At 39.4% G+C, this 12441-nt stretch overlaps 1 protein-coding gene across 4 annotated transcripts in view; it reads left to right on the forward strand.

Moving 5' to 3' along the window:
• Nucleotides 1-985: 985 nt before the first annotated feature.
• PCNX2 (pecanex 2) overlaps nt 986-12441 on the forward strand; it is a 402596-nt gene continuing 391140 nt past the window's right edge. For 2 of the 4 annotated variants that reach the window (XM_037017074.2, XM_037017075.2), the window contains exon 1: nt 986-1302. In XM_037017074.2, coding sequence (XP_036872969.1) covers nt 1150-1302 — 153 coding nt within the window. In that variant the 5' untranslated portion in view covers nt 986-1149. The remainder of the gene's footprint in view (nt 1303-12441) is intronic. The other 2 variants (XM_037017071.2, XM_037017072.2) reach the window with 1 other exon arrangement.

A 12441-nucleotide genomic window follows, 5' to 3' on the forward strand; every position in this document is an offset into this window, starting at 1 on the left:
GGCACACAGCTCAGAGAAGAGGTGCTGTGTTTGGGGCAGGGGAAGTAGGCATGATGTAGGAAAGGCATGTGTGGGGATTATCCATCCTTCCAATCCTTGCTCTTCCTCAAGGCCCTAACCCACACAGCGCTTCCTCTGCTCATTCCTATGGAAGATAGTTCCCTTTTGTCTCCTCCTTTTCCAAACCCTGCTCTCTTCCCTGAAACTCATTTAAGTTATCAGTTACTAATAATGAGGGCTTCCTTTCTTCTAACAAAGATGGATTCCTCTGTATCCATCTTTCAGAACCTGCTTTCAGAAGAGAATCTAAAGTTGATTTACCATAAATTATAATATACCATAAAAGCTTAGAAGTTGTTAGTTGAATGATACCTTTTAGTGGATCTTCCCACCTAACCTGAAGGGAAAGACTTAGATCAATGTTCTAAATAACTGGCTGATGCCTGGGATTATGTTCTAGGAAATATATAAAAAAACAAGTAGCCTATCTGAGGATACTGAAAGTATTCCAGAAAGGTGGTTATCTATTCCAGGGAGGAGAAGGAGAAAACGTCAGGGAAGAAGAAAGGTCAAGTGCCAAAGGGCAGGGGAGCTTATCTTGGTAGAACTGGGGTCAGCATTCATTAAGGAAAATGAAGGAGTACAGGCAGGGCTCAAGGGAGGAAATGGCACTGAGTGATGTGGTTATCTTGTGTTACATAAATATTTTGGTGCAGGCGGCCAACGAGGAAAAGGCACAGGAACAAATCCTGGTTTGTGCCTTCTGCATTTATTTTTAAGCCTTTCACGAACAGGGGCGGACAGGAGGAGGCAGCGGGCAAAGGCCGAAGAAGAGAGGCTGGAGGGCCTCACAAAAACCCTTCTCACCCCACGCGGCAGGCCTGCGCAGGGGCTCAGGGCGGGCGCTGGGCGGAGCCTCCGGAGCATCCTCGGAGAGGCCGCCTCTGAGCACCATGGGAAAATCCTGCCCCCCTCGGACATGGCGCCCACCTACTTGGCGGCAGCAGCCGGCTCCGACACCGCGGCTCGCGGGTCCAGGCGGGAGAGCGGCTTGGCCTGGGGTTGTGGGGCGGAAAGAGGCAGAGGGGGCGGTGCCCGCGGGTCCGCGTGTTAGAACGCAGGGCGACTGGGATCCGGGGCGCAGGCGGCATGGTGTCCCAGGCGCTGCAGCTGCTCCGGCAGGGCGTGTGGGCCGCGCTCACTGGGGGCTGGTACCACGACCCCGAGCAGAGCAAGTTCACCAACAGCTGCCACCTCTACTTGTGGCTGTTCTTGTTGCTCTTGCCCTTGGCCCTGCATCTGGTGAGTGGGGAGACGCGCGGCTGGAGGGGGGAAGGGAAAAAGCGACCAAAACCCGCGCGTCTGCCTCGTGCTGGGCAGGGTCGGCAGTGATTTTTCAAAGCTGGGGTTAAGAAGTAAACTTGCAATTATAAAATAAATAAGTAATGGGAAATGTGGTCAGCAATATTGTTAACTTTGTATGGTGACAGATGGTTACTAGACTTGTGACCATTTCTCAATGTGTGCACCAGAAACGAATATAACATTGTCACTTATACCTCAATTTTTAAAAAAGGGTGGGATGGGGAAGGGCTTCAGGAATTTGGGACAGGGAATGTTCAGGGAGAGGGGGAGTCACTGGCAGGAAAAATGAAAAGCACTGTGGGGGCTCTGGGACTCAGTAAAAATTGATGCTGGCTAATAGGATGAGTCAGCCTCTGCTTGTTGCTGACCTATGCTGAACCTATTTTGTGGGTGGGCATTCCTAGGCCTCTTGGCTGGTCAGCTTGGGATAATGTTTGGTATAAGATATTGTACATGACAGCCAAAAGGCAAAGTGAAATGTGAACAGCAAAATCCTATTTACATTTTTGATATTTCATCCAATCTCCTCCCTGTTTTAGTTTGGGAAGGCAGGTTCAATTTTAAATTACTCAACTTGCAATCTCCACACCAACTGTGTAAAGAAACCTGTAGAAAGAGATAATAATGGGTAAAGCTAATATGGTTTATGCTAAGCAAAGTACTACAGCACCTAGTTGGGGCTTTGTGCTTTAGTAGGGCTATTATAATTGAATGCTTGCTGAGTGACTACATAGATGATCTTAGGTGAATTAAATATACCTCATTGAAAGAATGGTGAGCCGTATTTGAAAAGCTGTATAGGTAAAGTGCTCATGTCTTATTAAACTTTATGTGCCAAAAATCTAATTTTGATATGCCTGTTTGGGTACTTTATTCCTAAAACATTATTTGGTCATGTTCTCCATAACAAAAAAAATCTTCCATGAGTTTGTACTGCTAATGGATTGCAAGTTTGACATTAGAGGTTGTGCATGATTTGGCTTCTATTTATTCCCTTTCCGGCAGTTTATCCAGAGTCAGAATTCTGGCTCAGTAGGCAGGCTGTCTAGGTTAAATTTTGGGTCCACCTTTTATCAATTCTGTGACCTTGGGGAAATTACTTACCTTATTTCGTTTCTCATTTTCTCATATGTGAAATGAGAAAAATAATACTATAGAAGTACAGTGTTGTTTGGGGGCTTAAATAAGATACTGTATGTAAAGCTATCCATCTGTCAAGCTTCATTTCAGATTGGACTTGGACCTGGTTTAAATTTATTTTGCTACTTATTAGATGTTTGACCTGATATTTGATCTATCTAAACCTTAGTTTTCTCATTGTTAAAATAGAGGTGATAATGATCCTTTCATAGGAAAAATAAATAGAATTTCATATAAAAAGCACTTAATAGGGGCCGATCCACTAGAGACCCTTCAATAAGTGTAAATTTCCTTCTTCTGTGACCTTGTTCATCATTCTTCCTTGGCCTATAGTCACAGAGTTTCCTCTTTGTTGAGAAGGGCAGCATAGCAGAGTGATGAAGGGCAGACTTGGGTTCGGTCCTGGTTCTCCTGCTTACTAGTTGTGTGAGCTTGAGCAAACTTGAGTGTCCTGGTTTGTAAAGTAGGGATTATAGTACCTCCCTTGTGGGGTGAATATGAGGACTGGGTGAATTAATGAATAGTTGGTTGAATGAATGAATGAGCACATTTCAGAACCTGACACGTAGTGACTGCTCAGTATGAGCTGGACTTTTTTCCCCGCCATCATTCATTCACAGAGAATAACCATCTCTGTCTAAACTTCCCTGATTCCATTCAGTGAGAATTAATCTCTCTTCTTCCTTGCCTTTCTAATGCTCTGTATTTACTATTATAGCGCATTTTGAATTCTGCCTTGTACTTAGTTGTTGGAACATGTATGTTATCTCTAATCCTAGATCATGACCTTTTTGAGGATATGAGTTTTGATTTTGTTGATTCATCTTGGTTTTCCTTATTGTACTTAGCAGAATGTGGTGCATTTGGTTAGCAATGGTCTCATATATAATACACTGGTGGAAATAAATCAACTTGCATCTCTTTGTGTTCCAACCAGCATTATATTGTCTATCTCACTACATATTTTGAGTATTTCTTGATAATGAAAGCAATACATATTTCACTTCTAATACCATTCTTCACCAACAGCCATATTAACATTTAATGTATATTCCTACAGATATTTTTTCTATGCATATGAAGTCATTTTTACATAGCTGTTTTTAAGATTTGATGTATGCATGTGATCCTAACCCTTTATTTCTACCTAACTATGCTTTATTGAATGGTCTGATTTCTACCTTGCATTTGTAGGTAAGAAATTGTCCTTAGTTAAGTTCCTTTTTAATTATATTTTAAAATAATATTTGGCCAACTCCCAAGAGTTTAACAAGTAAAAAACTGACACCTTAAATAAATTTACTCTTATATTGGGTTTTTTTTGCTCAAACAAGTTATATTAAAATGTTTATATCTTTATGCTAATGTGCTTTTAATTATTATGGAGTAAGTTTATGTAGTATATAGCCTCTCTTATTTAAAAAATGCAGGTTATCTTTTACTTGCTCTGATCATCTGGTCCTTGAAAGTGACCTTAGGAATAAAAGACCTTCCTTCCTCGGCTGAGGATTGTGTTGTCAAGGTCTTGATACTTAAAAATATTCTTCTGCACTTAGGTGCTGCCTGTGATTATTAACATCTTTTTCAGTTTATTCCACTACAAGAACTTGGTCGAAAAAAGATACCTGGCTGCTCACTGAGAGTGGGGCTTATTCAAAGTTCTATTGTTTAAGGGTCCCTGAATTTTCCTGGTTTTTGCACAGTTTGAGCTTAAGCATGTTTAATTAAGACAGTTCCACTGAAGAGAGATTCCACCTTTTAATTAATGGGGACCTTCCTTAAACATAGAAATTAAAATTTTGTTATTAATTATTGAGACAAACATATCTTTAAGCCCTACAGTTTATTGAAGTCTGCTTTGTAATGTGGAAAGTAGGTTTCTTTTTATTAGCATTTATAAACTTTGTCTTTCTTTCTTTCTTTTTTTTTTTTTGAGAAATGCTCCAAAGTACGCCAATATGGATAATTTGGAAAGAGTTTTACTGTGATTTATTGTCAACCTAATTTTCTTTTGGATGAACTGAAATATGCCTTTGCCCTCAGAGAAATTTAGAGTTTCATTTATTATACATGTTCGTTTACTTACACTTCTGAGATAACTGACAGCAATTCATGTAGAGCAGTAGAAGAGGAGTACTAAGAGCATGATTAGGCTAGTGTCAAAAGACATTCCTGGGACCTTTTGCAAGTCACTTCACTTCTCCAGGCCTCAGTTTTATCATCTTTGCGATGGGGATAATAGGCTACATTTTATAGATTTAGCAGTTGAGATCCAAAGGTAGTAGATTTCTTGTCTAAGCCATCTAGATAATAGGGGATAAAATTCAGAATTTTAGCTAAGGTCCTGTATCTAAGTCTTTGGTCTTCCCACAGCACTTTGTCGTCTGACCTGGTACACATGAGAGCATTTGAGTTCTCTGAACCTGCAGACCCACATAATGTGGAATTCTGATTATCCTACAGGCAGTATGGTCAAGCCCAGTAGAGGGAGAGTTGAGTAGTGGAAAAAATGGAGTGATGACCTTCACGTTCTTCAACAGCCCATGCAGCGCAACATTGTGTATGATTTTCACACAGAAAACCTGGCTTTCATTTTGTGGTGTAGATTTATGTTTCCTTTCCTTTTATTTTATTTTAGCCAGACTTGCTCTGTTTCCAGTTCAGCTTTTTAATTTACCTTTCTTTGATAAGAACCTCTTCATTTCTAATGTTTATAATTACAATCAAATGGGATTACCTGTGAAGTGCTAGTAAGGCATTAGGCATACAGTAGGCTTTCTACACACACTAGCTGTTATTGTTATACCTCGTTGTTGGCTCATCTGCTGTAGTCTGCAGCCCCTCCCTATTTGGGTCCATCCCTATTTTTCCTTAGGTTTTGTATTTCTCTGGCTACCCCTCCTCCTGCCCCACTTCTAACATACACGTTGATTTCATATGAATTACGAAGGTGGTCAGTTCAAAAAGGAACCCTTCCTGAATCATGACTTGGATACTAGACTTCAGCTACCACTTGACCCTGTCAGTTGGAGGACTTTGTGCAGGCCTTGCTGGGCTGCTTGATTGTTCTTACTTGGAGGAGGGGGGGGGCTCCTGGGCATGTTGCTGTTCCCAAAAGGTCACCTCTTATTCTGGCCAGTCGTTGCATTGATATTTTGTTTCCTTGTAAGAAAACTGGTCCATAGTTTCTTTCCTTTGACTCCCAGAAGCTTGTTATCTATCTGCTCCTTCTACCTCTGGGGACCTTATTTACCTCACACTGAGATGCATGATCCTTTGTACTTACCCTGTGATTCACCTGACCATCTGAACTTCCTGACTCTCACCTGAAACAGATTGGTTTGAAGTGGAGGGACTGAAGCTTGGGGCACTTAAAGGAATTCTTCCTGTGCCTTGGGCCTCCAAAGAAGTGCAGACCCAAGCCCTCTAGATTTGGGCTAAGTGTCATCCCAGGCAGCTGTCTTCAAAATTTTGCTGCCCCAGATGGCTGTTTGGACTATATGTGCAAAGGTCTTGGCTTCGTGAGGGCCTTGCTTTTCTGGTGTAAGCACTCTCATTAGGGATGCCCCTTCATCCCTCAGGCATCCTAGACAAAATTGTCGTCAGTCTTTTCAAGTTAATACCCCCTTTCTTGGGTGACCACTCTTAAGTGATTGCCCCCTCCTGCAATATTCCTCCAGCTTATCCTGTCTACCATCTCAGCACATGGATGCCGGCAGGCAGGTTGTGTTTTGTGTCTGTGGTAAAACCACTAGCACCTACCTTGCTCTGAGAGGAAGCACTGAAAAATAGCCCTTTTCCCCCTTTTCTTGCTGTTCTAGTACTGCAAGCTCATGACTAATTTTCTGATATTTAATTTTATGTCTCTCACCCCACCCTTTCTTCTCCTTGAGCTTTTTGAGATTTCCCATAATTAGTAACTAGTTATATTTGGATGCAGCTCTCCTCAGTTAGGCTGTTTTTTTCCCCCCAATTGTAATTTTCCATATGTAATGTTAATGTTAATACTTTAATACCTTTGATGTTTGTATTGAAGTTGATACTTACCAGGTAATCAATTACTGTTTTCAATTTTTTATTTTATTTTTTATTTTTTATTTTTTATTTTTTTTTATTTTAAGAAGGCATCCCTCATATTTATTGATCAAATGGTTAACAACAATAAAATTCTGTATAGGGGACTCAATGCACAATCATTAACCCACCCCAAGCCTAATTCTCATCAGTCTCCGATCTTCTGAAGCATAATGAACAAGTTCTTACATGGTGAACAAATTCTTTCATAGTGAATAAGTTCTTACATGGTGAACAGTACAAGGGCACTCATCACAGAAACTTTCAGTTTTGATCACGCATTATTAACTATAAGCAATCAGGTCAAATATGAATATTTGATTTTTATACTTGATTTATATGTGAATCTCACATTTCTCCCTTATTATTATTATTATTATTTTTTAATAAGATGCTGAAGTGGTAGGTAGATGCAACATAAAGAAGGGAAACATAATTTAGTGCTGTAAGAGGGCAAATGTAGATGATCAGTTCTGTGCCTATAGACTAAGTATTAATCCAAGCTAGACAAGGGCAACAAAACATCCACGGATGCAGAAGATTTCTCTCAAAACAGGGGGGGTGAGGTTCTAAGCCTCACCTCTGTTGATCCCCAATTTCTCACCTCATGGCCCCCCTATAACTGTGCCTGTCTTAGGTTGTTCCTCCCTTGAGGAATCTTACCCGCCTCTCGCCAACCAGCTGTCTTCCAGGGCCATACAGGGAAATGTAAAGTTGGTAAGTGAGAGAGAAGCAATATTTTTTGAAAAGGTTAGCTTTTGACTTCTTTGCAGATTTATGCCCTGTGACTTTTATGCCCAGCATTTGAGGTATCTTTACCACTTGGAGGAATTATGATACTCGGTAAATTCGATATGAGGCACGAATTCTATTTAAGGGTTGTAATTAGGAAGGAAGAAGAAAAGCTATAGAAGTAGGAGATGGAAGAAAACATGGGAAGATTGATTATTTCTTTGACATGACTTCTTGTAGAGTAACATAAGCATGTATAGGTTTTAACAAACTACTAATTAAATTGCATACACACATTAACAGAATAGGAATACAGCTACATAACAGAAGCAGACCTACAATTACCAGCCATATCCAGTGAAACCAAGAAAACCAGTTAGGTACCCTAGGCATTTGTGAAAACTTATCAATAATATGATGGATATTGTCTAACTGAATTTGAATAGTTTGAGAAAAATCAGACAAATTAAAACAACACATTCCTGGAAACTGTTCACATCCCATATGTTCTTTTAACAGTAGATAGTCTATAGGTGCACGATTTTGGAGCACTGCAACTTGCACTTCTCCTAATTCTTGGTTGAGTTCTGACAATATAGATCCAGTCAAATTTGTTGTTTTACTGTATGCACAGGCGAGCTTAGATATCTCCTTCTTCATTCCAATGGCAAGTCCAGGAACTGGCAGGATGAATGCAGCTACAACTGCAACAGCGCCAGAATCTTTGTTGAAGTTTTTTGATGATCATCTTCTGGAATGACTCTACCAGAGGATGTTGATGTTGGAACTTCTTCATATCATATCTTAGTTCGTTTTCTGGGTAGCCAAATTAGGCTTTGATCCTCTGTATAAACACAAAGAGACCTTTTGCCCACACTTTGATATGCCCTTTACACCATTGTGAAGAACTTATCGGAGGTCACCACACAGGAACTGCTTTTTTTTTAAGAGAAAGGAATATTATCAGAAAAATGTATTTCCATAGCTGATTATCTGACACCCTTTAAGTGATCAAAATTAAGGATATTTAAAGCATGTATTAATCATTGATTTACAGTTAGTTTTATCCTTTCAGGGAGTAATCCCCCTTTCCTTTCTTTTTTTAAATTTTGTTATCATTAATCTACAATTACGTGAAGAATATTATGTTTACTAGGCTCTCCCCTCTACCAGGTCCCCCCTATAAACCCCTTTACAGTCACTGTCCATCAGTATAGCAAAATGCTGTAGAATCACTACTTGTCTTCTCTGTGTTGTACAGCCCTCCCCTTTATCCCCGCCCATTATGCATGCTAATCTTAATACCCCCTTCTTCCCCCCCTTATCCTTCCCTACCCACCCATCCTCCCCAGTCCCTTTCCCTTTGGCACCTGTTAGTCCATTCTGTTCCGTGATTCTGCTGCTGTTTTGTTCCTTCAGTTTTTCCTTTGTTCTTATACTCCACAGATGAGTGAAATCATTTGGTATTTATCTTTCTCCACTTGGCTTATTTCACTGAGCATAATACCCTCTAGCTCCATCCATGTTGTTGCAAATGGTATGATTTGTTTTCTTCTTATGGCTGAGTAATATTCCATTGTGTATATGTACCACGTCTTCTTTATTCATTCATCTACTGATGGACACATAGGTTGCTTCCATTTCTTGGTTATTGTAAATAGTGCTGTGATAAACATAGGGGTGCATCTGTCTTTTTCAAACTTGAGTGCTGCATTCTTAGGGTAAATTCCTAGGAGTGGAATTCCTTGGTCAAATGGTATTTCTATTTAGAGCATTTTGAGGAACTTCCATACTGCTTTCCACAATAGTTGAACTAATTTACATTCCCACCAGCAGTGTAGGAGGGTTCCCCTTTCTCCACATCCTCGCCAACATTTGTTGTTGTTTGTCTTTTGGATGGTAGCCATCCTTACTGGTGTGAGGTGATAACCTCATTGTAGTTGTAATTTGCATTTCTCTGATAATTAGCGATGTGGAGCATCTTTTCATGTGTCTGTTGGCCATATGTATTTCTTTTTTGGAGAACTATCTGTTCAGTTCCTCTTCCCATTTTTTAATTGGATTGTTTGTTTTTTGTTTGTTGAGGTGGGTGAGCTCTTTATATATTTTGGACATCAAGCCTTTATCGGATCTGTCATTTTCAAATATATTCTCCCATACTGTAGGGTTCCTTTTTGTTCTATTGATGGTGTCTTTTGCTGTACAGAAGCTTTTCAGCTTAATATAGTCCCACTTGTTCATTTTTGCTGTTGTTTTCCTTGCCCAGGTAGATATGTTCAAGAAAAGGTCACTCATGTTTATGTCTAAAAGGTTTTTGCCTATGATTTTTCTAAGAGTTTTATGGTTTCATGACTTACATTCAGGTCTTTGATCAATTTTGAATTTACTTTTGTGTATGGGGTTAGACAATGGTCCAGTTTCATTCTCCTACATGTAGCTGTCCAGTTTTGCCAGCACCATCTGTTGAAGAGACTGTCATTTTGCCATTGTATGTCCATGGCTCCTTTATCAAATATTAATTGACCATATATGTTTGGGTTAATGTCTGGAGTCTCTAATCTGTTCCACTGGTCTTTGGCTCTGTTCTTGTGCCAGTACCAGATTGTCTTGATTACTATGGCTTTGTAGTAGAGCTTGAAGTTGGGGAGTGAGATCACCCCTACGTTATTTTTCTTTCTCAGGATTGCTTTGGCTATTCGGGGTCTTTGGTGTTTCCATATGAATTTTTGAATTATTTGTTCCAGTTCCTTGAAGAATGTTGCTGGTAATTTGATAGGGATTGCATCAAATCTGTATATTGGTTTGGGCAGGATGGCCATTTTGACAATATTAATTCTTCCTGGCCAAGAGCATGGGATGAGTTTCCATTTGTTAGTGTCCCCTTTAATTTCTCTTAAGAGTGACTTGTAGTTTTCAGGATATAGGTCTTTCACTTCTTTGGTTAGGTTTATACCTAGGTATTTATTCTTTTTAATGCAATTGTGTATGGAATTGTTTTCCTGATTTCTCTTTCTATTGGTTCATTGTTAGTGCATAGGAAAGCTACAGATTTCTGTGTGTTAATTTTGTATCCTGCAACTTTGCTGTATTCCGATATCAGTTCTAGTAGTTTTGGAGTGGAGTGTTTAGGGCTTTTTATGTACAATATCATGTCATCTGCAAATACTGACAGTTTAACATCTTCTTTACCAATCTGGATTCCCTGTATTTCTTTGTTTTGTCTGATTGCCATGGCTAGGACCTCCAGTACTATGTGAAATAACAGTGGGGAGAGTGGGCATACCTGTCTAGTTCCCGATCTCAGAGGAAAAGCTTTCAGTTTCTTGCTGTTCAGTATAATGGTGACTGTGGGTTTATCATATATGGCCTTTATTATGTTGAGGTACTTGCCCTCTATACCCATTTTGCTGAGAGTTTTTATCATGAATGGATGTTGAATTTTGTCAAATACTTTTTCAGCATCTATGGAGATGATCATGTGGTTTTTGTCTTTCTTTTTGTTGATGTGGTGGATGATGTTGATGGATTTTTGAATGTTGTACCATCCTTGCATCCCTGGGATGAATCCCACTTGGTCATGGTGTATGATCCTCTTGATGTATTTTTGATTTCGGTTTGCTAATATTTTGTTGAGTATTTTTGCATCTACATTCATCAGGGATATTGGTCTGTAATTTTCCTTTTTGGTGAGGTCTTTGCCTGGTTTTGGTATTAGGGTGATGTTGGCTTCATAGAATGAGTTTGGGAGTATTCCCTCCTCTTCTATTTTTTGGAAAACTTTAAGGAGAATGGGTATTATGTCTTCTCTGTGTGTCTGATAGAATTCCGAGGTAAATCCGTCCGGCCCTGGGGTTTTGTTCTTGGGTAGTTTTTTGATTACCGTTTCAATTTCTTTGTTCATAATTGGTTTGTTCAACTTTTGTGTTTCTTCCTTGGTCTGCCTTGGAAGGTTATATTTGTCTAGGAAGTTGTCCATTTCTTCTAGGTTTTCCAGCTTGTTGGCATATAGGTTTTCATAGTAGTCTTTAATAATTCTTTATATTTCTGTGGAGTCTGTCATGATTTTTCCTTTCTCATTTCTGATTCTGTTGATTTGTGTTGATTCTCTTTTTCTCTTAATAAGGTTGGCTAGAGGGTTATCTATTTTGTTTATTTTTCAAAGAACCAGCTCTTGGTTTCATTGATTTTTGCTATTGTTTTATTCTTCTCAGTTTTGTTTATTTCTTCTCTGATCTTTATTATGTCCCTCCTGCTGCTGACTTTAGGCCGCATTTCCTCCTTTTTCCAGTTTCGATAATTGTGAGTTAGACTATTCATTTGGGATTGTTCTTCCTTCTTCAGGTGTGCCTGGGTTGCTATATACTTTCCTCTTAAGACTGTTTTCACTGTGTCCCACAGAAGTTGGGGCTTAGTGTTGTTGTTGTCATTTGTTTCTATATATTCCTTGATCTCTAATTTGTTCATTGATCCATTGATTATTTAGGAGCATGTTGTTAAGCGTCCATGTGTTTTTGAGCCTTTTTGTTTTCTTTGTAGAATTTATTCCTAGTTTTATACCTCTGTGGTCTGAAAAATTGTTTGGCAGAATTTCAATATTTTGGAATTTACTGAGGCTCTTTTATGGGCTAGAATGTGGTCTATTCTGGAGAATATTCCATGTGCACTTGAGAAGAACGTATATCCTGTTCTTTTGGATGTAGAGTTCTATAGATGTCTATTAGGTCCATCTGTTCTACTGTGTTGTTCAGTGCCTCCGTGTCCTTACTTATTTTCTGCCCGGTGGATTTTTCTTTTGGGATTTGTGGTGTGTTGAAGTCTCCTAAAATGAATGCATTGCAGCCTATTTCCCCCGTTTAGTTCTGTTAGTATTTGTTTCACATTTGCTGGTGCTCCTGTGTTGGGTGCATATATATTTAGAATGGTTATATCCTCTTGTTGGACTGAGCCCTTCATCATTATGTAGTGTCCTTCTTTATCTCTTATTACTTTCTTTGTTTTGAAGTCTATTTTGTCTGATATTAGTACTGCAACCCCTGCTTTTTCTTCTCGCTGTTGTTTGCCTGAAATATGTTTTTCCATCCCTTGACTTTTAGTCTGTGCATGTCTTTGGGTTTGAGGTGAGTTTCTTGT

The sequence above is a fragment of the Manis javanica genome, chromosome 7, assembly GCF_040802235.1.
Source record: "Manis javanica isolate MJ-LG chromosome 7, MJ_LKY, whole genome shotgun sequence".
NCBI lineage: Eukaryota > Metazoa > Chordata > Mammalia > Pholidota > Manidae > Manis > Manis javanica.